The sequence below is a fragment of the Lepidochelys kempii genome, chromosome 4 (genome assembly GCF_965140285.1).
Source record: "Lepidochelys kempii isolate rLepKem1 chromosome 4, rLepKem1.hap1, whole genome shotgun sequence".
NCBI classification, from domain to species: Eukaryota; Metazoa; Chordata; order Testudines; family Cheloniidae; genus Lepidochelys; species Lepidochelys kempii.
In genome coordinates this window covers 62,636,483-62,662,302 of record NC_136383.1, presented here as the reverse complement: position 1 = coordinate 62,662,302, position 25,820 = coordinate 62,636,483, and the positions used below count along the sequence as shown (strand labels likewise).

Genomic DNA, 25,820 nt, shown 5'->3' with positions numbered 1-25,820 from the left:
TGACAGATCAGCACATTTTAGATTTTGTATACTAGTAAATATAGACAGCAGATTAAAGCATGGATCAGATGTAGTACTCTTATTAACTCTAAGATGTTTGAACAAGTTTAAAAATTATCAGTAAGTACTAGAAATATTAACTATTACAAATTTTATTTAGAGAAACATTGTATAGTGATACATTCATCAAATGTTTCTGTTTGGCAGGAGATTACATCATTGACATCAAAATTTAGAGCAGGGCCTACTAAGACTTTACATATCTTGAAAAATGAGAGAGGCAGGGTGGGTGAGGTAATATCTTTTATTGAACCAACTTCTGTTGGTGAAAGAGAAAAGCTGTGCCACCTGAAATAGTAACTTCCCTCACCCACCTATCTCTCTAATATCCTAGGATCAACATGGCTGAAACAACACTGCAAATATCTTGCAAAACTCATCTGGAAAGGCATCACATTACAGAATTAAACTTCTTTACACTTCCCTGGGCATGTTTCTGTGATTTGTCTTAAACTGAATGGCAGTTCTGTCTTCAATCATATTTATGAACCCAGGTAAGTCTCAAACATTTTAATATTAAAAAAATCATGTGTGATGGATTTTGTGACCAAATGCTCTGAGTATTGCATAGTAACAACGTATTTGTCATATGCCACATACATTTGAGGCATTGGATGTTTCCATAACAATAACTTCCTACCCTTCACCCCCCCAATTCTCACGTCAAGTGTGACCATTTCTGCTAGGGCACAATCCATTTGAGGAACTAAGAGGCAGATGGACAAAACAAAACAAAAAATTCCACTCAATCCTATTAAAAGCCTATCCTACATCAAAGGTAACAAGAAAAATGGATTCTCTTTTGATAAGGTGATGTGAATTATTTTAAGAACGCCTGGACTTTTCATCTTTTCATGTCTTTACTGAACGATAGTTTGATCCAGACGTAGATAGAATGGCAGAATGGACTGCAAACAGGTGGCTAATATTTTTGCTAGGAACAGTAGATTAGGACTCACCAATAACATACACCTGTAATGTCCACAAGAGGCAATATTTTTTCCCTAACCTCAGGGAGAAATACAACAGTAGTCTTCATAAACTACGCAAATTCCTGCCCCACAGAAGAGCATTAGAGGTATCAGTGAAATAGCCTGCTAAGAACTCCTTAAATATCTTTCACAGTTCAGTTGGAAAGGCATCAGGCCTCCCTGGAGTTCTGCCATTCTTCACATTTGCTATTGCCTCTAGAATCTCCCTCATTCTTCATCTAAAGTACCTTTACCAATCTTATATGTCTGGCAAGCCTATACTTCCATATATTTTTCAATTACCTCAAGAGCTTGGAGTTTCTGAAGTGTACGGATCACTACAGAATATTTCATTAGGATATGTTATCATTGTTCTTGACTACCTTTAAACTTTCAAGACAAATAATTGTGTGTTTTTTATAAAAATCCTTTTTTGGGAGCACTTGTTATCAGCATATTCATTTTCCCCAGTATTATCCAACTGATTTTTTTTGAGCCTGCAGTTTTATGAGTTTGTTTTGAATCCTTGAGCTCATGTCTAATTTTAATTTTCAGCTGACTCCTTCATATTGCTTTACACCTCCCACAGATACCTCTTTATATGGTTTATCATTTTTTCTAATGTAATTGATCATTTAAAGTTCCTGCCGCCAAATATTTATCCCAAAGAAGCAAACAATTCATTCTTCAAAAAGATTATCTTTGAGTCCCAAAGCCAACTACTGAATATTACTTCCAAATGGGCACGATCTGACCATGTAATACTGCCAATTTCTACAGATCTTGCCCACTTCATTAAGGATTTAGAAATTAAGATTAAATATGTTCTAGTATATCAATGATATGGTGTAAATATATAGCCTCATCCTCCTATGCAATTTTCTCCAACACTCAGAGATTAAACTGTTGGGATAAAGAGGTTAATGCAGTTGTTTCCCTATCTATTTTCTCTTTTAAATTCAGATCTGTGCTAAAGACATAGAACTTTTACATATTTAAATTTTACAGGACATTTAAACATAGGGATTGGGTGACGTAAACAGGCAATTTATCACACCATGTCCTTTAAACAGCATGGTGTACGTCTACACTAGATTTTTTTTTTAATTAATCAATTGCCCATAAAGTCAGCTAACACCTTCATAAAGGCTAATCTGAACACTCCCTAAATATTTGTTTCAAGCAACAATCATTTATAGAGAGAAAAGGAGTACTTGTGGCACCTTAGAGACTAACCAATTTATTTGAGCATAAGCTGTAGCTCACGAAAGCTTATGCTCAAATAAACTGGTTAGTCTCTAAGGTGCCACAAGTACTCCTTTTCTTTTTGCGAATACAGACTAACGCGGCTGTTACTCTGAAATCAATCATTTATAGTTTACCCTAGGCTGACACCAAGGATAAGCCAGAAAGTGGTTTATGTCTGATCTAGACAAACCCAGAGTAGTAACAGCAATACGAGTGCAATGTACTCCGAAATGCCCTTCTGCACAGATAGCACAGAGAAAGGAGGACTGACTAACCCAGTTACAGGGGCATAAAGTGGGGGAGGGGCACTCATTTGCACAACAAAACAGTGCTTCAGCCTGTTTATAGGGACAACCATCTGTTAGTATTTCACCCCTGCCAACAGGCTATTAGCTGCCATTGTCAGCAACAGAATATTAGTCATGTCTGAGCCAGCCATGTCTTAACTTGTCACATTCTATTAACATGTTAATACAGTCAATACCTGAGGAGTTCAAGCTTTCATTTAAGACCAGACACTACACAAATTCAGAATATTTTATTAATTTCTTTACAGCCAAATTCTGCATTAATTCACACTGCCTGCAATCCAAATGGCTTCAACGCATTGCAGAAGTTGTAAGTCATCCTGGAAATCTGGCTCTTAAAATTTGAGAGAAAAAATACTTGCCAAATATACCAAAACTTTTTTTAAAAATTTAATGTTTTAAAATTAACCACTTGGAAATAGTCATGTAAAATCAAACTCTTCAGAGCAAGAGTTGTTCTTATTCTTAGTTAGTTGCAGGCTATGTAAATACAAAGAGCTATGAAAACATGTAAAAGTAATAAAACGAAATATATTTGCAGTAGGTACAAAAAATCAAATTGCTAAAATTGTGAACAGTCATCTACGATAAAATCTAAATTAGGAAGTATACAAGTACAAGTAAAAACATTTTGGCTAAGCTGTGCAATAAAGTATTCAAACATTTTAGTACAAGTCAAATATAAACAAAACAGAGGCCAAAATGGTCACGTGTATGAAAATGTGCCAAATATTCTGCACAGCTAGTATTTTGCAAATACAGTTTCTTAAATCAAATAATAAAAGATGTTGAGTATACATTTTTTTCGAGAGATTTATTTCAAAATAAGTTATAATCAAACTTGAAATAAAATATATACAATAATTACAATCTACTGGTAGAGAAACAAAATTCCACATGTAAACTGGAACTGTTAATTGTTCATACTGGATTTAACTCAGTCGTAGGATGTAAACCTTATTGTATCACTTCTGTGTAGTAGCATTCATCCAACACTTCTCGTGTAAGTTTGACGCTTACAATGTTGGGGCCCAATGCCATAAAATGTACATACTACCGGAACCACATGATACTACGTTGAATGTGAGTTATTCCTGTCTTTGTTGACTGCAAGGCCATCGTCAACATCATGCTAGGTCACTGGTTCTCAAACTGGAAGTCACAACCCCTCAGGGGGTTACGACATGCTTATGTAGGGGTTGCGAGCTGTGAGCTCTGACCCCGGCCAAAGGCACGGGGCTGCAAGCCTCCCTGCTTCCTCCCTGTGTAGGAGCATGGTGGGTGGGAGCAAGTGATGACACAGATACTGCTCGCTCCCCTAGAGGGCTGTGAGGGAGGAAGTGAGGAACAACGCCAGAGCTCCCTGCATCCAAGTCACTTTCCCCACCTGGGCTGTGCTGTGAGGCAAGCATCAGGAGCACAGTTGCCAACTTTGACGCAGTAAATAAGCACCCCGACTTTCACAGTAAGCAAAAAATCAAGCTAATCCCATTTCAAAACAAGGCCAAAACAAGCCAATCCCTAAGAACCCCAACACTATTGACCTGATCCCCACAGTGTGCAGTCTGGGACTGTGATGGGCCCACTGTGCACCCCTGACTCTCTCCCCACCTTGCCCCTGCTTGCTGGGAGCTGATCAAAAAAAGCTACAAGCCAAACACTAGACAACAAGCAACTCACAAGCCAATTAAGCCAAAAACAAGCCCAATTTCTGCGCTTTCTTTGCATGGCTGATCAGGAGCTGCCTCTCTCTGCCCTCCCCTTACACAGCCCAGGTGGGGAAAGGGACCTGGATGCAAGGAACCCTGATATTGCACTCTCTCCTTACACAGGCCACATGGGGGGAGCGAGAAGCAATACCAGCGCCGCAGTGCATGCAGGTCCGTTTCCCCACATGGGCATGGGGACGGGGGGGGGTGGGAGGGCACAGGGTTTAGGAGCAAAGAAGGAGCGGGGAGCGTATGGTAGCCAGGGGGTGAAGGGGGCACCCACATTTATTTATAAACATATGCTTTTAATTTCTAATGGGGGGGTCACACTCAGAGGCTTGCTATGTGAAAGGGGTCACCAATATAAAAAGTTTGAGAACCACTGAATTAGGTAATGCAACTTTGAGGAGCTATGTTCTAACTCAATGTAGTCTTCTAGTAAAGATAACTATTTGATGACAACTGTGTTCAGAACTGATAACGTTTCATAGCGTTTTGTCTGACTAGGGTAAAATGGGGGGTTTCATTTTTTAAACATATTTTAAGCCAACACAATTAGGATATATATCTACAATGCCAAAAAACCCCAAGACCTGCAGTAATGAGTCTCAGAGCCTTGGTTAACTGACTCAGACTTAAAACTGGGCTCATACTGAGGGGCTAAAAATAGCAGCACTGGTATTGGGGCTCAGGTTGGAGCCCAGGCTCTGAAAACCTGGTGAGCGGAAGGGTCTTGGAGCCTGTTCCCTTCCTTTAAGACTCACTGCCACAGAGGAGTCCTTTGCCGCATAGACATACCCTAACTGCAGTTAGAAGTGCTTAAGAACAACTTTCCTGTCTATAAGTGGAGGTTACTTACCTATAACTGACATGTCTGGTCCCCAGCTGTTTTTCTCTGAGGGAGTTATGCCTAAGCACCATGCATCCAGAGCTGGAGAATTTTAAACTAGTAGTGTCCGTTGGTACGCACATACACCCTGACTCACCTCATGGTTTCATATGAAGCGATAAAGGACGGGACAAACCTAATGCATCTCCAGTTCCTTCTCCATCATAAAGGGGAAGGAGGACGGGAAGTGGAAAAGAGATATGGCTCACACATCTCAAAGAACCTCCAATTACAAGTAACCTCCTTTTCTTTGAGTGATGGTCCCTACTGTATTCCACTGAAGGTGATAAGCAAGTAGTACCTAATTCGGAGAAGTGTGCAAGGATGAAGATGGGAGGGCAGAGCAGAGGACAGCAGCACCAAAGGAGGCAACCACCGCTTAAGCTTGCACCAAGACAATGCGTATCAAAGGTGTGTTCTGAACTCCATGTGACCACTCTACATATGTCCTGGATAAGCATCCTGCAGGGAGGCCATGGTTGAAGCTTGGATTCTCGTGGAATGAGCTCTCTCATCAGAGGCTACAGGCAGGCCAGATAATTGATACAGTGTAATGGTACCCCAAAATCGACATGGAGATTCTCTGTGTGGATATTGCCTAACCCTTTACTCTTTTAGTTATTGCCAGAAACAGCTTGGGGGATTTCCTGATTGGTCTCATTCTCTGCAGATAGAAGGCCAAGGCTCGAAGGACAGCGCGGGAGTGGAGTTGGTCCTCTTCTCAGGTGTGCGGCTTGGGGAAGTGAATGGGTTGATTAACATAGGCTCTCATGACCCCACGCTCACCTACCTTTTTTGCTGAAGCGATAGCAACAAGGAAGGCGACTTTCATGGAAAAGAGGGACATAACACACGATGCCAGACGTTCAAATGGTGGTTTTGTAAGTACAGATAGAACTAGGTTGAAGTCCTACTGTGGAGCGATGGGTTGTATGGGTGTGAAGGTACTGGTGAGGCCTTTCCAAAACCTAGCAGTCAACAGATGAGTAAAGACAGAATGTTCTTCCATAATGGGGGGGGGCGGGACCATACTAATTGCCACTACTGGACCTTGAAGGAATTGAGAGCAAGATCCGATGCCTTCAAGGACAGGAGGTAGTCCAGCATAAGGGGAATCCCCACCACTTCTGGGGAACATCCCTTTTCGTTGTACCCAGGAAGCAAAGCATTTCCACAGCCCCTAGTGGATTTCCTCCTGCTGCTGGAAAGGATATTTGCACTTCTGCAAACACTCCTGTTCTACAGAAGATGCCCATCCAAATACCACGCTCTGAGGTGAAAGACTTGTGGATTGGGATGTCTTATCTTGCTGTTGTGTTGCATCAGCAGATTGGAGAAGGTGGAAATAGCAATTGGGAGACGGATGGACATACACAGGACTTTGGGAAACCAGAACTGTCTGGGACAGAAGGGGTGATCAGGATGACTGTCGCTCTGTCACATCTGATCTTATGGAGTACTCGTTGTAGGAGTGGAAGAGGCAGGAAAGCATAGTTGATCTGATCAGGGGAGTATGAGGGCATTTCCCTGAGAGTGATCACTCCTAGTTTGACCATACAAAAATTGTACTTCCAAATGAATTGATTGAGAAGACAGATCTAGAATTGGCCTTCACCCACCCTTCTTTTTCAGTATCAGAAAGTAAGCTGAGTAGAACCCCATCCCTTGGTATTCCAGAGGGACCTGCTCTATCACTCCTCTTTGTAGTACGAAGTTCACCTCTGGGGTGACAATGCTGTTGTGAGAGTGGTCCCTGAGGAGGGATATGGGAAAGTGTTGTACCAATAAAATAAAAACCAGCAGGATCTTATTAAAGGGAAAAAGGCAAAATACCACATTTATTGTGAATACAGAAAGAATCATAGTAAGCAGTTAGTTATAGCTATAACATTCCATTCAATCTCATATTTATTCTCACATTCATTCATACAAACACACACACACACACACACACACAGGTTCTGCAAGGTTGTTATCATAGTTACCAGCCTTAGAGTTGCTCATGCCAAGTCACTGGCCAGGTGGCCTGGACATGAGGAGGGAGCAGGGCCTTGTCAGATGCTCATCTGATGCTCCTGGAAGTTGGTTTGCAGAATCAGACCCCAAAGTTCTCACTTTTTAGAGTCTATTTTTATAGGAATTTCTTCCTATGCCAGTCTATGGGAATTGCTTCATCATGCTGTTGCTGAATCAATCAGCAGATAGCACATTCCTGACGGCTCCGTGCCGCTAGATGTTATCTTGTTCTTTGGTTCTCCCATTCTTGAGGCTGTTGGGTGGATTCCAGTCTGCCCTCCGGGTGGGGTCCTCTGGTTATTTCCACTTGACACCTTCTTCAGCCGATGGACACTGGATTCTTAGGCTGGCACCTCCCTGATCATTCAGTTATTATCCACACCAAGCATCCATCCACATACATCCTCTATCTCTATTTTAATCACAATGGTTAATACAACAAAAGGGTGGGGAGTCTCTGGGTGCTGTTTCTGTTGTTAGAGTATTGCTTTGAGTCTCTCTCTCTTGTGAATTGCTTTGAGAACAGACTCTGTCTTAGAATGTACTAACACAGTTAGCAGCTTGCAAGTTTCACACATAGAGGGAGAGAAACAGTACCAAAAACCAAGAGACCTCTTAATTAGTAATACCCTGGAATTTAAACTCTGGAGAATCAAACTCATTTGTGATTTTAATACAGAACTTCTTTAATATGATCCAACAAAAGCGGGGAGTGGTTGCGGATCAGGTAGCGTGATGAACTCGATTGTATAGCCATGGTGGATGATGTTTAGCACCCATTTGTTCATTGTTATTGCACCCAAGCTGGTAGAAAAAGTGCTAGACGACCTCCAAAGGGAGTGGGGCGGCTGTATGGCAGTAGGCAACGTGGTTGATGGCTCTCTGTTTTCTCAGAAATATCTTTTCTGTGCAGGTTGCATGTGAGAGGAGGAAGGCTGTGAAGGCAGACCCAGAGGGCAAGATCTTTGGGAATGTTGGTGCTTGCATGGTGGTTGTTAAGGCCTCTGATGGAAAAACTAGGAAGTCCTATAACGTTGTGTGGCTGGCAGGCAGTAGAATTTACACTTTGGCACAGATGTGTAAATACCCAAGGAACAAAGTGTAGCTCTTGAATCCTTGAGGATGTGGCGGGAATAATCAGTTTTTGGATTTAAAAGATAGGTCTTCAATTGCATTTTGTACTTCCCTGGGAAAGGCGCAGGCCGGAAGTGCAGATTTTAAAGTCAGGGGTTTTCAACATAGTCCAGTAACGGTAAGGGGAGAGGGGGGAAGGAGTGGGATGGGAAATAAAGACCCCAAAGTCCTAGTTCTACTCTAAATTCTACCAAAATGACTAAAAACTACCTAAAGCAGTAAAAACAGCAAAAATACTATAAAAACTAACTATATATAATTATACTCTTTTAAAGGCGTGTCACATTCAAGAGGACACTAATAGTTCTGACCCAGACCACGCAGTGGTGAGAAGGAACTGGAGACAGGGTTGGTCCGCCCCTTCTGTCACCTCGGATGAAACCCTGAGGCGAGTCAGGGTGCACACACAGACCAACAGACATTACTACCTTCAAATTTTCTGGCAGCAGATGCATGGTGCACATGCGTAAACCCCTCAGTGGAATACAATAGGGACCATCACTCAAAGAACAGAGAGTTTTAGAATATGTTAACCAATATGTTCATTTTACCCTGATCAAGACAAACCTATAATGTGGACCTTTGAATGAAGTTTCTTAAAGTTTATGATGAAATTTGACTCCACTATAAGCAGGCTTCACAGTGCTAATCCACTTGGAAATCAGAATTTATCACCCAGCAGATAGGTTACAGTGCTGCATTCCAAGATGATTATTCACCTCCTCTGCTTCAGTTAAGCAAACTAGAAGGGAAATAGGAAAGTTGCAATTACCCTTTTAGAGATGTTGCATCAAACAATCCTTGGTTCTTTGTTTTGCTGCAGCTGTTCCCAACAGAAAATGAAAATGGTGCCTTCCAGAGACCCTAACTTTGCACAAATACCAGTGCCTTTAGCATCAGAGAGAGACATCCTTGGATGCAGTTATAGAAGACTTGGGGATGGACAGGAAGAAAGGCAATCTTTCATCAAATAAACCTTCTTGTGCTATAATTAAACTCTGTTCACAGTTAGCTTTTTTGACAAAAATAAAGTAGATACCACTGTATGTTTATTTTATTACATTTACTCAATGTTTTTCTAATGCAAACCAGAGGAAAAAACATCTACTTCTGTTTTGTGTTAAGTCTCACTGGGTAACGTACAAGCATTAAGAATTAGCATAGATTACTACAGGTTTCAGAGTAGCAGCCGTGTTAGTCTGTATCCGCAAAAAGAAAAGGAGTACTTGTGGCACCTTAGAGACTAACTAATTTATTTGAGCATAAGCTTCCGTGAGCTACAGCTCACTTCATCGTATTTTCCACTGCATGCATCTGATGAAGTGAGCTGTAACTCACGAAAGCTTATGCTCAAATAAATTTGTTAGTCTCTAAGGTGCCACAAGTCCTCCTTTTCTTTTTGCAGACATTACTAGTTTCTCAAAACCATTTTTCAATCTCACCAGCACAACCCATTCAAATATATGAGTGTGCTACTGGAAGGTTTAATGATCCACCCACACAAGCAGATTTTAAACATTCAAATCAACACAATTTATTCACTATATCATGCTGCTGCTGAAGCTTTTAACAGAATAAAGACGAAATTAAGACATTCATGATTATAATGATCCCATAAGATGGGGGATAAATGTGAAAAGGCTAGATGGGAAATTAAAGCCTGCCACCTCTTAAATTCAACAAAAAACTAATGAACAAAGAAAATTATAGGGTGCAGTTGTGCATTTCTTGTCTGCTCTGGAGACTCTCAAAAGTCAGACAAATGACTTAACAAAAAGGCTCAAATTCAGGAGTTAGAGATCCGTTCTTAGATATTGTGTCCACCTATAGGCAAAATGGTTTACCACAAAAGATGTCTCCTACTGACTGCACATAGTCCATAATTATGAAGAGCTCTCATGAGTTATTCACAAATTTAAAATATTGTATGCCTCTCTTCCCTTAAATATCTTAATAACCGTTCCCTGGAATCTTGTACTAAAAATGTTTTACCTATTTTTCCATCCACTGCATATTCATGCTGGTATATTATTTTAGGGTTGCACTGACTTCTAGGTTCTGACTATGTGGGAAAAACAAAACTGTCAAGCTCAGCAGGCCAAATATTTGCTCCCTTTTAGTTTAATATCTGTTCAATGTCCCTATATCATTTATAAAGCTAGCTGTCTGCCCATTATTCAAGGGAACAAAATTCAAATATACTGACTGTGGACGTCAAATCAGTGATAACAACCAACCAATATTCAAAATCAGATGTTCTAGAACTACTAACCACCATTTGTTTTTTAAATGAAAATTATTTATGATGGCAGAGATCTGAGCTTTCTACAAATGTAAGTATGTAAATAGATATAAATTTATGTAATACATAGTTACGTATTCTGAGCTGAAATTAGAATATTTTAAAGGTATATTTCACACTACTATATCTCCATTCTAACTAAGGAACATTTGGCTACAAAGTCATCTTTGCCCAACAAGAGACATCTGAAAGTATTTGAGTAAAACTGCATTATTCACATTAGCAGAGCTAAATTCACTATTAATTTTACCAGTGCACTGAATTCAAATGCAATGTTGCTACATAGTCAACTTAAGTAAATTAATAGCTTAAGCATTATCTAACTTCTCCTCTAGGATATGAAAGCATCCACTCTACAACTTTAAAGATAAAACATTCTGAAAACGGATTCAACAGGATCCTTTCGGCAATTCCTAGAACTGCTGTGGGTCACTGCCTCTTTTTCAGTACTGTCCTGAGTGCTGAAACTCAAACAGGCAACTTAACTACCTGTCGTTTCTACATTTTTCTTATGTGGATTAAGGGAAACACTTTAATCAGCGTCTAGAAAAATCAATCGTCCCTAGGAGTAGCATGGACTTATTACTTCAGGTGTTTTCATACTTCAAGTGTGTTAGTGACCAGGCAGTGCAAGAAACATTTTTTTCTTTTCTTTTTTAAAGGAGTAGTACTTGTGGCACCTTAGAGACTAACAAATTTATTTGAGCATAAGCTTTCGTGAGCTACAGTTCACTTCATTAGTCTCTAAGGTGCCACAAGTACTCCTTTTCTTTTTGCGAATACAGACTAACACGGCTGCTACTCTGAAACCCATTTTTTTCTTTATAAGCTGAAGTTCAGTACAAGACACCCAAAAGGAAGAGAAACATTTCTATAAATTATTTGTTAAGAAGAAGCAGCTGAGGTCACTGTACTGATGAGTTTAATGGCCTGTGAGCACTTGCTGCTAAAATAGTAAGCAGGCTGATTTGCTGCCATGACAACTCTCTGAAACAAAAGAAATTAACATCTATGGTAAATATCAGTCACCCACCAGAGTTGCCACAAAAACACCATTGTGGTGGTTTAATTACTACCAAGGATGGAAGGCCAGATTTTAATGAGGCACCTAGTGGAATTTTCAAAAGCACCTCGTCACCTAATTCCCATTGACTTCTGAAAATCCCACTAGGCACTTAGTACGGCGCTAAGACACCTAGATATCTTTAAAAATATGACCTATAATACATGATGATTTTATACTGCTAGACTACAACAACAGTCAAAAGTTTCACCCTTCCAGCTCCTGACATGCAGGTCAGTACACAAATGTAAGTAGTAAAAGATGTCAGTTTTTTGTTCTGTAAAATTAACAGGAACTCAACTTAGCTCTCTATTACATTTAATGAAGAAACCCCCAAAAATCCAAATATTGCAAAACACAGAAGTAGTATGGTTGGTCCACTACAATTAATTGTGCCATCATTTTTTTGTTCCCAGTCATTACCTTAGTTAACATGGCATAAAGCACACTTAAATAGATGTTATTTCAGGCTATGAAACTTGTTCACATTTGAACATGCACCTTTTCATAGCTTACTTATATGCTATCAGCCAGTTACACTTCTCATTTTTAAACATCAAGGAGCCATTTGACATGAGATTTTCTTATATTTAAATTTATTATAGCAACATAATATTTTGAGGTATTTCTTTCCAAAGGACACTAATCTTACTGTGGGCACACTGTGGCACAAGTCACATGAAAGCAATTCCCGACCTATCAGATATGCTGTTCTGTCGACAGGTATGTAGTTTGCCAACTCCTCTCATGCCAAATCCATTCTCAACCAAGAACACAATTGTGGTTGTTTGCTTGCCCCTATCTAACTGAGAAAAACATGAGAAAAAAGGTAAGGGGTAAAAATTAGACCTAGAAGTTGTCAAAGAGAACATGCAATACAAAATTCATGTAGCCATAAATTGCATATTCCAGAAAATTACTTCATCTGTGTGGGTTAAGTATAAACAGAGAATTAGCATTAGCTTAAGTTTGGTTAAGAAAAATACTATATTTGCTTTATAGTTTGTGGCTAGTAGAAAGAAGGCCTCAATCAGCAAGTAAAAGAAGATTGTGAGAATAAAAACTATTACTTGCAGTGTGGGAAGAATGTATGGTTCCAAAAGTAACTAATAAAATAAAGAGCTGCAGTAATAAAATAAAGAAAAACGGTCTTAAAAGAAACAAGCCCGAACCTTCCTTCCCACTGTTCTGCTGGTAAGCAAGGATTGCAGGAGAACAGTGTTGCTGGAACTAGGGGTGCTAGAGGTGCTCCCGCACCCCCAGCTTGAAGTAGTAGTGATACCAAATACCAAATGCATGGTTTCCCTCCATCAGCACCCCCACTATAAAAATCTCTGGGGGAGATAAGAAAGGCAAGGCCTTGGGAAGAAAGGAGGCTGTAAATTTTATTTGGATTAAAACGGGAAATAAGGGTGAACTGGCGCAAATTGGTTCTTAGCTGAAGTCACTAATTGGCAATGATATCACCTGTTTGTTAAAGGGTTCGCTGCTAATACCTGCCTGACCATTTGAAGCTCACCAATAAGGATCTAAGCACCCCTTGGGTTAGCCCATTTGTAAGTATCTTGACAATTGGTTATAAATATTTTGTTACTGTTTGGATGTAGTAAATTGTTTATTATTTAGGCATGTTTAGAGCAACTGTATAAATACCATTTGGCCTTTGGATTTAATAAAGGAATTTCTGGTTAAATTAGTGTTTGGTGGTTTCCTATATCAATATTCATATAATCAAATATTAATAATTCCAACAACCTCTTTAGGTACTGCATCAGCCTAGCCAATAGAATCAACACTGCAGTAGCAAGAAGTGCCTATACATGACAGAAAGTTGTCTTTACTTTATGCCTTAAATGTTCAACTATGCAGTGGATAGGTTCCAGAGTGGTAGCCATGTTAGTCTGTATCAGCAAAAACAACGAGGAGTCCTTGTGGCACCTTAGAGACTAACAAATTTATTTGGGCATAAGCTTTCGGGGGCTAAAACCCACTACATCAGATGCATGGAGTGGAAAATACAACAGCAGGTATATATACACATAGTACATGAAAAGCTGGGGCGGCTTGCTGCACTTCCTGCCACCGGTGAGTGCAGGCCCAGCCCTGCTGCAGTCCTCAGGGAAGTTGGGGCGGGGCAGGGCTGAGGCAGAGCAGGGACGGGAAGGGGCAGGCTGGAGGCTTTGGGGAAGGCGTGGAATGGGGGCAGGGCTGGTGCGGAGCAGGGCTGGGACCACGGGGAAGAGGCGGGGCAGGGGCTGGAGCAACACACAGCTACATAGGGCACCAGGGAATTTGGTGCCCCAAATTTCCTGGTGCCCTACACAGCTGCGTACTTTGCGTATGGGTAGAGACGGCCCTGCCTCCCGCCCGCTCCCCCTCCCCGCCAATCCCTAACCACCTTCATCTTGATTCCCTGCAGTTTCATTACCTCTGCACCTAGAACCCCCCAACAAGCCCCTGTGCATCCAGATCTCCCACTGAGCCCACCGCACCCAGACTGCCCCACACAGAAACCTCTCACCCCACACCTGGATCCCCCACACTAAGCCGCTCCATACTTGGATCCTGCTGGGCTGAGCCTGCCCACCCACACCTGGCGCAGAGGGGCAGGGCCCCAAGGTGTTTCTGTGGCAGACCCAGCCTTTGCACTGTATTATGGTCGGGTGAAGCCTCACTGCTGAGTTCCTCTCACAGTGGAAGTGGGAGCCTCAGGGTGATGTTCCACCTCATTGCAGCCAGTGGCCTGTGCTCCCCACTGCAATGCTGGAGCCACATTTATTTACTGACAAATAAAATTTGCAGAATTTTAAAATATTGTGGTCATAATTTTTAATTTTTTTTGTCGCAGAATTCCCTCAGGATGTGGTTCTCTGTTGCAATTTAGAGCAGCCCACAGAACACTGTACCTATTCTATAGAGGTTCTTAAACCGCACTTATCACCAGAGTAACCAAGTGCCTTCTAGTAGTGCATTAAGCAATGTGACTAACATTCGTTGCTTCAATCTTCAGGGTCATCAAAATAACACGTTTCATGAACAATAGAGTGGAGATTTTCAAGGATGTACATGGGAACTAAGCGTTATCTACATGAGAAAGTTGCATCTGTTTAAACTTAAATTGTTTGCTAAATCAATTTATTTAAACCAGCATAAACTGCAGCAGGAAGCATACTTCAGTTTAAGAGTAATTTATCTGATTAGCATAAATGGATTTCTCACTGATTTGAGCTAAACTAAAAAAAGCCTGGCTTGAACCAAAATAAGAATATCTACTCAGGTTTTTTCATTGGTTTAATTACATTGATTTTAAATCACACCAATACACCTTTCTCATGTAGATAAGGCCTTAGTTCCTCACCTCTCATTGACTTCCAATGGGATCACAGCTTAGCTATACCCTAAATTCATTAAAAACATTAGAAAAAGAACAGTCATTGACATGCAATACTGCGAGTTTATTGTTCATATACAATAATTTACCCTGGATTTTCATTTTGGCAGATCTCTTGAATCAAACATTGTATTTCAGATGAATTGGAAACTTTAAGGTTTCTTCCTCGAAACAAAGCCAAGATATTTTTGGAATGGCTCATGACAGAGCTCTTAACTACAGATTAAATGCAAGAATGCTCATTGAAATTATTAACTTGGACTCTAAACCAACAGTTGTTTACCAAGCTGTTTTGATCTATAAACAGTTAACTATTTACTAGTTTATGCTGAACATTTACATTGTGTGCAATTCAAATGTATTAGCCACTGAAGTACACAACAGCCCCAACTATACTTCAGTGAAACAGCTGGAAATAAATATTTGATAATTACAGACAGATGTATGCATCCTATTAATATAATAAGTGTGTTCCATAGATTGCTCTTTAAAAAGCTATTGATAACACTTTACTTTGGAGCTGGACACCTTGTCCTTTATCCTAATGCTTATTTGACAGTTGAGAAGAAAGTTTTTCCTATGTCATACACATTTTAGGTGTGAATTTAGTTAGATTTACTGCTTATGAAAGTGATGGTCTGGTTAGACTGAAATTTAACGTAGGCAGCCACCATTAAAGCCTTTTCACACAATACTGTTAACGCAACTCATTGCTAACTTACAACACACTGAGTCGTAGGCAAAAATTGCCCACTGTAATGAACTGCAACAAACTATACTATATGGCCTTTTGGTTTTAAGATTTCAAGGTATGGAATGTATCTTGCTACGTAGTTGCTTTAACATGCCTGTGCATGGCGCTGTTCAAAATATTAAAGGACGCGTGGTGCCTGCCCAAAGGATCACAAATGCAAATTCAGACAAAGACTTTCTTTCAGTAACAAAATGCACTCTGACAAATTGATGGTGTAAACTCAGAGCATGGCAGAATTTTTTTTTTAACAGTTAAACACTGTCTTTTTGGATGGGTTTAACCCTGAAAGGTCACATGAAAAAAATGTGTTAAGGAGAGACTTCAATTATGGTACATTCCACCAGTAGAAAAAGGGACTTCAGAACTAAGGAATAGAAAAGCAGGCTTGAAAACAAGTGGTAGGAGGATGAACGAGGATCAATATTTCATTAGCAACTGGAGAGGAACATAGGTTATGAGAGGGAAAAAGAGGATGAAACAAGAGCAAAGACATAGGCAGAACAGAAATGTGGGCCTTAAAAAAAAAATCAGGAAAAGAATTCTAAACTTGATACAGATAGCAACAGGAAGACAGAGGAGGAATTAGAAAAGGACAGTAACAAATCAAGTAACAAGTGGGGTGTATTTTCAGAACTGCATTTCTCGTAAACTGCTGGAGGGATCTATCCCTTCCTATTCGTTACAAAACTTGAAAAAAATATTAATACTTTATACCAAAACAGATGACTTTGAACAAAAATGACTAAGCTCTGCATTTTCATACTTCCCAAATTTAGTTGCATTTTTTCAGTGGAATATTAACTCCTAACATTCAGGTTGCGTCTTCCAAAGCTTTCCTGCTTAAATTAGTTATATGATTTACATTAGCTCCAGTTGAAAGGTAGCAAATATTTTTTAAAGGGTGGATTTTTTTAATTTTATAAATATGAGGAATGTCTTACCTAGTTTTAATGGAGAATTTCCTAGATGTGCACTGTGTGCCCTCAGATGATATTTGAAAGGACACGTTTGTTGAATCTTTGATAGAAATCCTTTCCTACAAAAGGAATCTCTCAGATTTCACTCTCACGGCTCTTGTGATCAAAGGGAAAAATATTCTGATAATATGGCAATAGGCAACTAAAATGTCAATATTTGGTTGTCTGAGAAAAAAAATTCCTGGCTGTGATCCCATTCTCAGGTAAAATGAAATACTGTTGCTGCCTTTACTGTTAAAAGGCATTCCATTCATTTGTACAGCCTCCAGATGGACACTGTCACACTGAGTGCTCATGAATAAGTGGTTTCTGGTCTCCATTCAACCCAACAAAGGAAAGCTTAACAGACCTGGAAAGCACTTATACTCGGGCTGTTCACATTATCTGCACCAACTCCTAGAGCGTGCTTTGCTTTTTAAGTGTGCACATGATTCTTTTGAAAAAGATAATTTTTTTAAAAATGTAAGTGTCAAAAAAGTCAATGTGGTGAGCAAAGCGCTTTACATTAAGGCTAGCAAATAAGTTGTTCTTGCGGTCAACAACAAAAAAAAAGAATCAAGACAGCACACTTCAGTAAGAAATGAACTTTCATATGTATCCTTTTGTACATCATTTTTAATTTGTTTCACTCTGTAGCCCTCTTCTGATTACTAAATGTAAGTATATTTACTTACAAAAGTGTTACATTACCATCTGAACCCATATGATAATTTAGAAGACAAAGCTTTGACTCAGACTTTGTCTATACTTGAAAGATTTGCCAGTACAGATATATCATAGCTATACCTGCCAATTCCCCTAATAGAGACAGCTTATAATGGCTAAAAAGTCCTTTTGGCAGTATAGCCTTCCCCATTCCCAGAATGGAATAAGCTATACTACCAAAAGGACCATTTTAGTCAGTATCACCATCGACACTAGGGATTTTGCCAACACAGCTATGTCAGTTAAAGGTATGATTTTTTTCACATTTCTACCCAGCTCAGTGATACTAATAAAACTTTCTAGTGTAAACCAGGCCTCAGACAGAGGCTATGTCTACAGTGCCACTTTCAGAGCTAAAACTTTTGTCGTTCAGGGGTGTGAAAAAACATCCCCGAGCGACAAAAGCTTTAGTGCTGAAAAGCGCCAGTACAGACAGCACTTCACCACTGGGATAAAGCTACCACGGCTCGTTCGGGTAGTATTTTGTTTTAAATTGCTGGGAGAGCTCTCCCCCGGTGATAAAGCGTGTCTACACTGCCCATGTCACAGTGGTGTAACGTGGGCAGTGTAGACATACCCAGAGTGTTGTGTTTAAGAAAGGCCAAGAAGAGCAAGTTTAATAACCTTTCTTGTAATATTTTTGAAGTGACCACAAATATAATGCAACCATAAATATTTTGCATCTGACAAGAGACAGTAAACATAAGAAAGCAATAGTTCATAATAGTCCTCCACTGGATGTACCTTCAAAAAGCCAGATAACAGATATAGCACAGACAAAATACACACTTATTTTGAAAATAAAAAATAAGTTGCTTGCATTTTATATATACACCAACTATTACTGTTCAAGAGCACAACTACTCTAATCTTAGAAGGCTCTATACTGCAGACCAGCAGTCTTCTACAATAGCCAATAGTTTGTTTATAGAGCTTTTTACACCCATTTACACAGGTGAAATAAATGCTGCCAAAGGGCTAGCCCCCACTCATTCACAGGACATCTGGTTGGCTCCACTGTTTCCTACTCTGCCCTCTGAATTCTGAGAAAAAACAGTAATCCTTTCAAGAACAAGCACAAAAATGTCCTAATTATTAGCCAATCCTACATAAGGCCAAAGAACAGAGCAAGTTTAATACAATCACAAGACCCAGAGGGTAATCTCTATTTACTAAAGAATCTGTGAAACAAACCAGTTTAACACCAAGATTACTGAACTGAAACTAGATTTCTGGCAAGATAAACATCAAACACGATAAATGAGGGGAAGAGAACAGGATGATGCAAAAATCTCAGATAAGGAGGGCTTCTAGTAATAATAAAATATCTTTTGCTTCATTCTAGCCGTTTATAATTTAAAAAGCAGCTCAAAAAATATACAGCATACCTATTTGAATGAAAGGATAAAAGCACTGTAGACACATTCTGTAGGCGAAATGACAACAGCACACTGCTTAGTACAAGTTTAAAACTGTTCAGTTTGTGATCAGATCCAAGACACAAGAATAAATGTTATACAATTAATGCCAGTTTAAACCTGGGCATTACTCATAACAGTGTCCACAAACTCAGAGCAGCAGAAGCAACAGCTCTATCCCAAGACAATTTTCAAACACCATAAAAATGGCAACAAAAAAAACTAAACAAAAACAAAATTATGATTGAAATCAACTGTAGAGAAGAAATCCCAGAGTTTTGAGAAAAATTTATTTCTGCCACATTTCAAATATACTATTAAAGAATGTTTTATGCCCATTTTCCAGAAAGGAAAAAACAATGATTTGAGAACTAGAAAAAATGCTTTGTAGTGAGAAATTAAAGAAGCTCTGTCTATTTAGTTTATCCAAGTGAAAGTTAAGAAGTGATTTAGTCACCATTTACAAGTCCGTACTTGGAGACAGGGTGGATTGATGTAAATCAAGGTGATTTAAATCAGTAATTGAAATCACCACATAACCTATATTTAAATCATGAATTTTGATCAAGTTTTCCATTTGTACTTCAGTTATTTTCTAAAGAAAGGTGCATTCTCACTGGTTGCTATAACCATTAAAGCATGTTAATTTACAGCTAAATAGAGTCTTTACACTAGATTTGGTCATCTTTTTGCTACCTAGAAGGTACACTATAACTATACACATTCATTTAAGCAATTATATAGCTCAATATTTTCAGATTCTTATTAACTGTACATTTTAAGTAGGTTAGAAAATGGTGACTGATATATTGCTTATTTACTAGGTAGTTAATTTTTTGCTCGTGATTTGCGTCAAGCTGCATTAGGGTGGTAACCGGAATTTAATTAAACACAGAAAACAGCATATATATTTTATTTTTATTAAATAATCTTCAAATGTATTAGATACATATACCCTTATCAAAAACATGTTTCACATTAACAATGAAATTTTGGCCTTAACGTATTTTGTATTAAATTCAGATTTCATTTTAACTTATTTAAAGAAAAAATAATTTAAACATCAAAATAAAAAATACCTATTTGAATAAAAAATATCATTGATTTTTATCCACTCTGCTTTGGAGAAAGATTTCTGATAGTAAAGGTTTTTAATGTAGCATAAAACATAACAAGATCCAAAGACTGGAAGCTGGAGCTGGACAAATTCAGACTAGAAATGAAGGTTTGTTTTTTGGTTGTTGCTTTTTTAAAAACTGAGTGCAAACAGTCACTAAAATAACTTGCTAAGGAATGTGGTGGATTCTCCATCACTTTAAGTCTTTAAATCAGATATCTTTTTAAAAGATATGCCCAAATGGAATTACTAGGTGAGGTTCTGTGGCCTGTGTTATGCAGGCAGTCAGATCAGATCATCTGAATGGTCCCTTCTGGCTTTAATCTATGAAAAGTAGACATCTAAGGCCAAAGTTTGAGGTTTTGATCACCTATCATATCCACCACTTCTGCAAAATCAGGCCTAAAATTTGAGGCATCCAAATAAACAATACATATTAATATAGCTTTACTTTAATGACTCAGTTGGACTGGTGTGAAGAAGGAAGAAAGTCAGGTCTGTTTGTGATGCAGGTTAGTGGGTGGAATTTGAGAAAGGGAGTGCTGGAAGGCTGGCACACCTATGAGGGCAGAGTTAAAACTGTGTATTGATATTAAGATATTGCTTTTTACTCAGTATCCTTTTTACAGCACTTTGTATCATGTGAAACTTATAAATTGCAACTATTGAGCACTTCTTCAATTTAAAATTTGCAGCATTTGGGGTGTTTGTTTTCAAGAAGGTGTTTACTCTTTTAAAGTTCCTCTCCCACAGTATTTTAAATGTAGTAAATTCTTACTCTTCTCAAAGTGTATAGCATGAATGTTGAAGAGGGATATCCAACTTGTTGTTCCCAAGATAAAATGTAGTAAGAAAAAATGTGTTTAATTATGAATTAAAACTCTGTTCCCTGAGCCATGCACTGATTTTTAAACTGAAGTTACTGAATCCCAGTCATCACAGGGAAGAGTTATAAGGGTTTACTAATGGGCTGTCAGAGCCCCAGACAGAATAGTATGGAAGCTCAGATAGCTCTCCCTGCAAAAGACAGCTTCCCTCTCCCACAGCATCACCCAGGGCAGACGAGTAGAGGAAAAACAAGGGCAACCCAAGGACCACCAACAAATTACAGCTCCCTAATTCTCTGACCCTGTTCTACCTTGGGCCAGCTAGCTATAGCGCCCAACAGATCATATGCATGTTGAGATAACTGGAGCACCACACAACTCCAGCCACACCACCTCCATCAACCCAAACATGTTCCCTGCACCAGTAGATGTAGTGGGAAGGCACAGGAAACAGGCTGAGCTGTTGTTAAGGCTATGCTGGCTGCATGCCTGCTAGGGACTCCCCTATACCACCGGAATTCCAGATAATGGACTTATAGGTGGTTTCTATTCTCTTGTTCTACCTGACTGGTGCAAAGGGAGAGCAACAGGGCAATGAATCTCCCCTAAAGTATTGATCACAGCTCCCCTTATTTATTTATTTATTTGTAATATATTTATTCTGAGGACTAAGACGACCGGACATCAATGACATGGAGCATTTCTTCAGAAGATGATATGCTCAAGCAGCCCCAAGAGTGATGCAACACACAAAAGCAATTGTGAAGAACATACTTCACTAATAAACCTAATACCGTATTTTATCATAATGCAAGTTCAGTAGCACAGATAGCCTAAAAGTTACACAATATTTTTGACACTCAATTTTAAGAGCACAATCAAAAAGATTCCCCACCCTCTCCTTCCCTTTTGTGTGTTAAAAAAATTGTTTAATAATACCTCTAATAGTCCTACATTTTCCCACAGCAACACTAACCTGATGATTTGAGAACAACAGGATTTCTTGCATGTAGAGGCAAAGGATGCAGCTGTTTCCACCTATAAATAGGATGTTGTTATATAAGATGTGATTGCTATTGTTTCTACAGTCCATCTTCCAATCTTCTCATGTAAAGGTCAAGGTGCATTTTTAAAAAATAAAAATTGAGTGCTTTTTTTTTTTTTTTTTAAAGGCAATAGGACTAAAGTAGAAAATATGGATTCAATAATTTTATGGAAATTTCCAAGCATCCAGCAAAGCTTACTACATAAGACTGACCTGACCCTACAACAACAAAAATGCAACATCTTTCAAAAGATTATGTACACAAACCTAAGGCCTGGTCTACACTGGGGTGGGGGGGGAAAGAGGGGGGAAATCGACTAAGATACTCAACTTCAGCTACAAGAATAGCGTAGCTGAAGTCGACGTATCTTAGATCGATTTAGAAACACTTACTTCGCGTCCTCGCAGCGCGGGATCGATGGCCACTGCTCCCCTGTCGACTCCGCTTCCGCCTCTTGCCGTGGTGGAGTTCTGGAGTCGATGGCAGAGCGATTGGGGATCGATTTATCATGTCTACACTAGACGCGATAAATCGATCCCCGAGAGATGGATCACTACCCGCCGATCCGGTGAATAGTGTAGACATGGCTTAAGTTACATTAGTCACACTGGTTCAATGTGTACAACAGCATTTTAAAGACACCAGATGCATCAATTCCAAACAATCCCACTTTTTAATATGAATCAGGACCTTTCGTAAGTGGGCCCCATATCAATTATGAATAAGTACAACATACAGAAACTATATTCACGTTTTACACTTGACCAAAGGTTTTAATAAGGAAACGGAAGGATAAAGTAAAGTAATACAGTATAAGGTCTAATATTATTGAACAATGGACACTGAGACAAAGTTAGGGAGCATCTTGAGGACTACTGAACTTGCACCCCATACCAGATAAATCAGGAGAGACCTGATATTTTATTGAGTTGACCTTTGAAGCCTGGGGTGCTCACCCCATTGTGAAAGAATCTGAAACGGAAAATCTCAGCTATTTAAAGCCAAAAAGTAATATTTTAACCCTTTGCTAGTATAAACTGCTTTGTTTTATATTCAAGACCAAACTGTTGGAGTTGAAAACCTATCAAACAAGTTTCTGTGCACCAGTAAAAGTCCACTGGTGGCAACACTAACAGGCACAGACATTTCAATACTGCAGATTTGAAAAGGTCTTATACATGCCTATGCCCAGTTTACACTAGCACTATCATCTGTGAAGCTACACTAGAAATAATTACCTTTTCAGCAAAAGGCATCCTCAGTTTACAACAATGGAACACACAGTCTTTTTACAGAGAACTATTTAGATTTTAGCATTGCTGTGTGTCACCCAGAGGCTCCAATCAAGGTTTGGCCCCTCTATGCTAGGTGCTGTATGAATCCTGAAGAAAATGTCCCTGTTCCAAAAAGCTCACAATCCAATTTAAGGCAACAAACTAGTTCAACAAACAATGGCAGTCAAAGGAAAGGGAACACACAGGCAACACTAATAAATTTACAATCACATAGGGTAGTGTAGCTATGTGCACAATTTAAAGGTTTTTCCACAAAAGAAACATCCTCAGATTAGGGTTGCCAACTTTATAATATATAAAAACAGGACACTCCAGCAGAAGTGCCAGAACCTCCCCTGCCCCCCCTCCTCCCCCAAGGCCCCATTCTCCCTCCTCCCCCTACCACACCCCCCACAGTCGCTCACTGCTCTTCCCCTCTCCCCCCCTCCCTGCCCTGGTCGGAGGGACTCGCCTGCAGAACCAGGGCTGGGAGCTGCAGCCACCCAATGCAGGTAGGAGGCGGCCCTGGCTGAGTAGGGTCTGGCGGGGGTGATGACTCGGCATCTCCCAGCCTGCAGTAACCGGAATTTGGGTGTTCTGTAAGTAGATCTGACCAGACACTGTGAGGTCCCCTTTTTGACTGGATTTTCCAGTTTAAAAAAAAAAAAAAAAAAAGACACCTGGCCACCCTACCTCAGACCTTTCGGAGGCTCTAAGCAGAGCACGGAATAGAACTATGAAATAAAATGATATATATTTTATAAAATATCTTCAATTTGTTATTAAAAGTTAGCAGGTGGAAATGAGGTAGCATTTCTGATTACATACTTTTCCAAGAACAACATAGAAGATTGTGAAAAAACAGATTTTTTTTTTTAAATTATGGAAGTTATGATGATTCAAATCTGCCCCACTGGGGATGAAAGCTGCTTTTGTGGTTAATAAAAGGGAGGTTTGAGTTCTATTCCTAATTCTGCTGAGGACTTTCTAAATCAGCCATTGTACCACTCTGAATTTCTTCAATGCTGAGACTAAACTCAATATTTATTGAGTGTTTTGCAATATTCTTTGACTGGCTACTTTTCACATTTTTCACAAAAGAGGGCCAGGAAGAGTATGTACTTTTAAGGAACAAGTATGTTGTTTCCACAACACTCCCACCCTCTGCCAACTATCTGAATGAGGGACCAGACTCACATTCCAAACCTAGTTCCCTGTATCATCAATTCATTCAAGACAGTGTCAAATCATATCAATTAGCTCATCAGGCCAGCCTGAATAATTCCTTTTTAACTGTAGCCATACCACTTTGGAACTCACTATGTTTCACATAGAAGTAAGTTTATAAACACACACAGAAATGTAATAAGACTTCCAATATGCAGCAGGTAAAATGCTGGTTAATGCATATATGGTTTGGCTTAGAGTAGGCCACAATCAAGACAAATGTATGCACATACTGCACATGAAGTGATTCATGTTTTCATGTCATCTCTTCAGAGAAAGACTAGACTTTTTGTTTTTAAAGTTTATTTTAATGACGTGAACACATACAATACTAATCTGTATAGACAGACAGAGCTTCCACCAAGTACTCAATTCATTTAAATGATTTCCAGCCATGTTAAAAATCAATCTTTGTGTACAGTGGTTAATTTTAGAGCTAAAGCTCAGATAAATGCTCTAGTGTAATACAGAGCCAAATATCTGTTTTACTACTATACCCAGTTGTCAAAGAATTTTCACCCCGTTTCATGTAACAGACCAGTATTTTATTACATAGGCCATTATAGGCCATACTTGTCATGTTATGCAAGTTACCTACCTCCTGTACACATCTGTATTTTGTCCGTTGAAAAAAAATCTGCTTACTATTAGAATCTGACACATTACAAACACAATAGAAACTACTGATAGTTTTGCAACTTCTCGGTTACTTTCTTTACATAGTTTTCTTTTGGAAAGAGCTGCTCTCTATACTAAGAGAATAACTGCCAAATCTTAATGTCTGCCTTCAATATTTTTTAAAAGTGATTGATCAGTTTGTTCAGGCTAGGGTCCTGATTAAAAAAAACAACAACAAAATTCTATCACCTGCTCTTCAGAACAGCAGGCAACGGTCTTTTCACTACTTTCCAGAAAATTTTATCTGAACAACAAAAAAGGTTAAAGAAATTACATGTTTTCAAAACAATGAGAAAAACAGAGTAATTACAATTTATAGTCATTTAAAATTAGAAATTAGAAATCTGATAAGCAACATTAGAGGCAATTACGGTAATTCTGGTAGTATTCTTCATCACTTGACTGAACAGAATATGTAGACTTCTTTCTGGACTTTTTGTTCATATATTCATTTTTATATGTTAATTATACTAGAACAACATATCAATTTTGTATTTTCAGCTGTCAAATGTATTTTGACCTCTCAAATGCTGGTTATATCAATCTGATTCTTAAGCAGAGGTTTGCAGTCCTACTATTTCTGCAGATGCAGTATTAAATAATTTATCACAATGCCAAAAAATAATGCTAAACTCACTGGTAAAAGTGAACCATGATTTTTCACTACTTTCATTAGTAGTGCAAATGTCTCCTCCCCAGTTTTAGT

At 39.1% G+C, this 25,820-nt stretch overlaps 1 protein-coding gene across 9 annotated transcripts in view; it reads right to left on the bottom strand.

Moving 5' to 3' along the window:
- Window positions 1-25,820, bottom strand: part of RAPGEF2 (Rap guanine nucleotide exchange factor 2) — a 307,277-nt gene that overhangs the window by 204,869 nt on the left and 76,588 nt on the right. The window contains exon 1 of one of the 9 annotated variants that reach the window (XM_073341480.1): window positions 21,866-21,913. The exons of the other annotated variants lie outside the window; for them this stretch is intronic. Coding sequence (XP_073197581.1) covers window positions 21,866-21,898 — 33 coding nt within the window. The 5' untranslated portion in view covers window positions 21,899-21,913. Of the gene's footprint in view, window positions 1-21,865; window positions 21,914-25,820 lie in introns of those variants that run through there. 9 annotated transcript variants of the gene reach the window in all.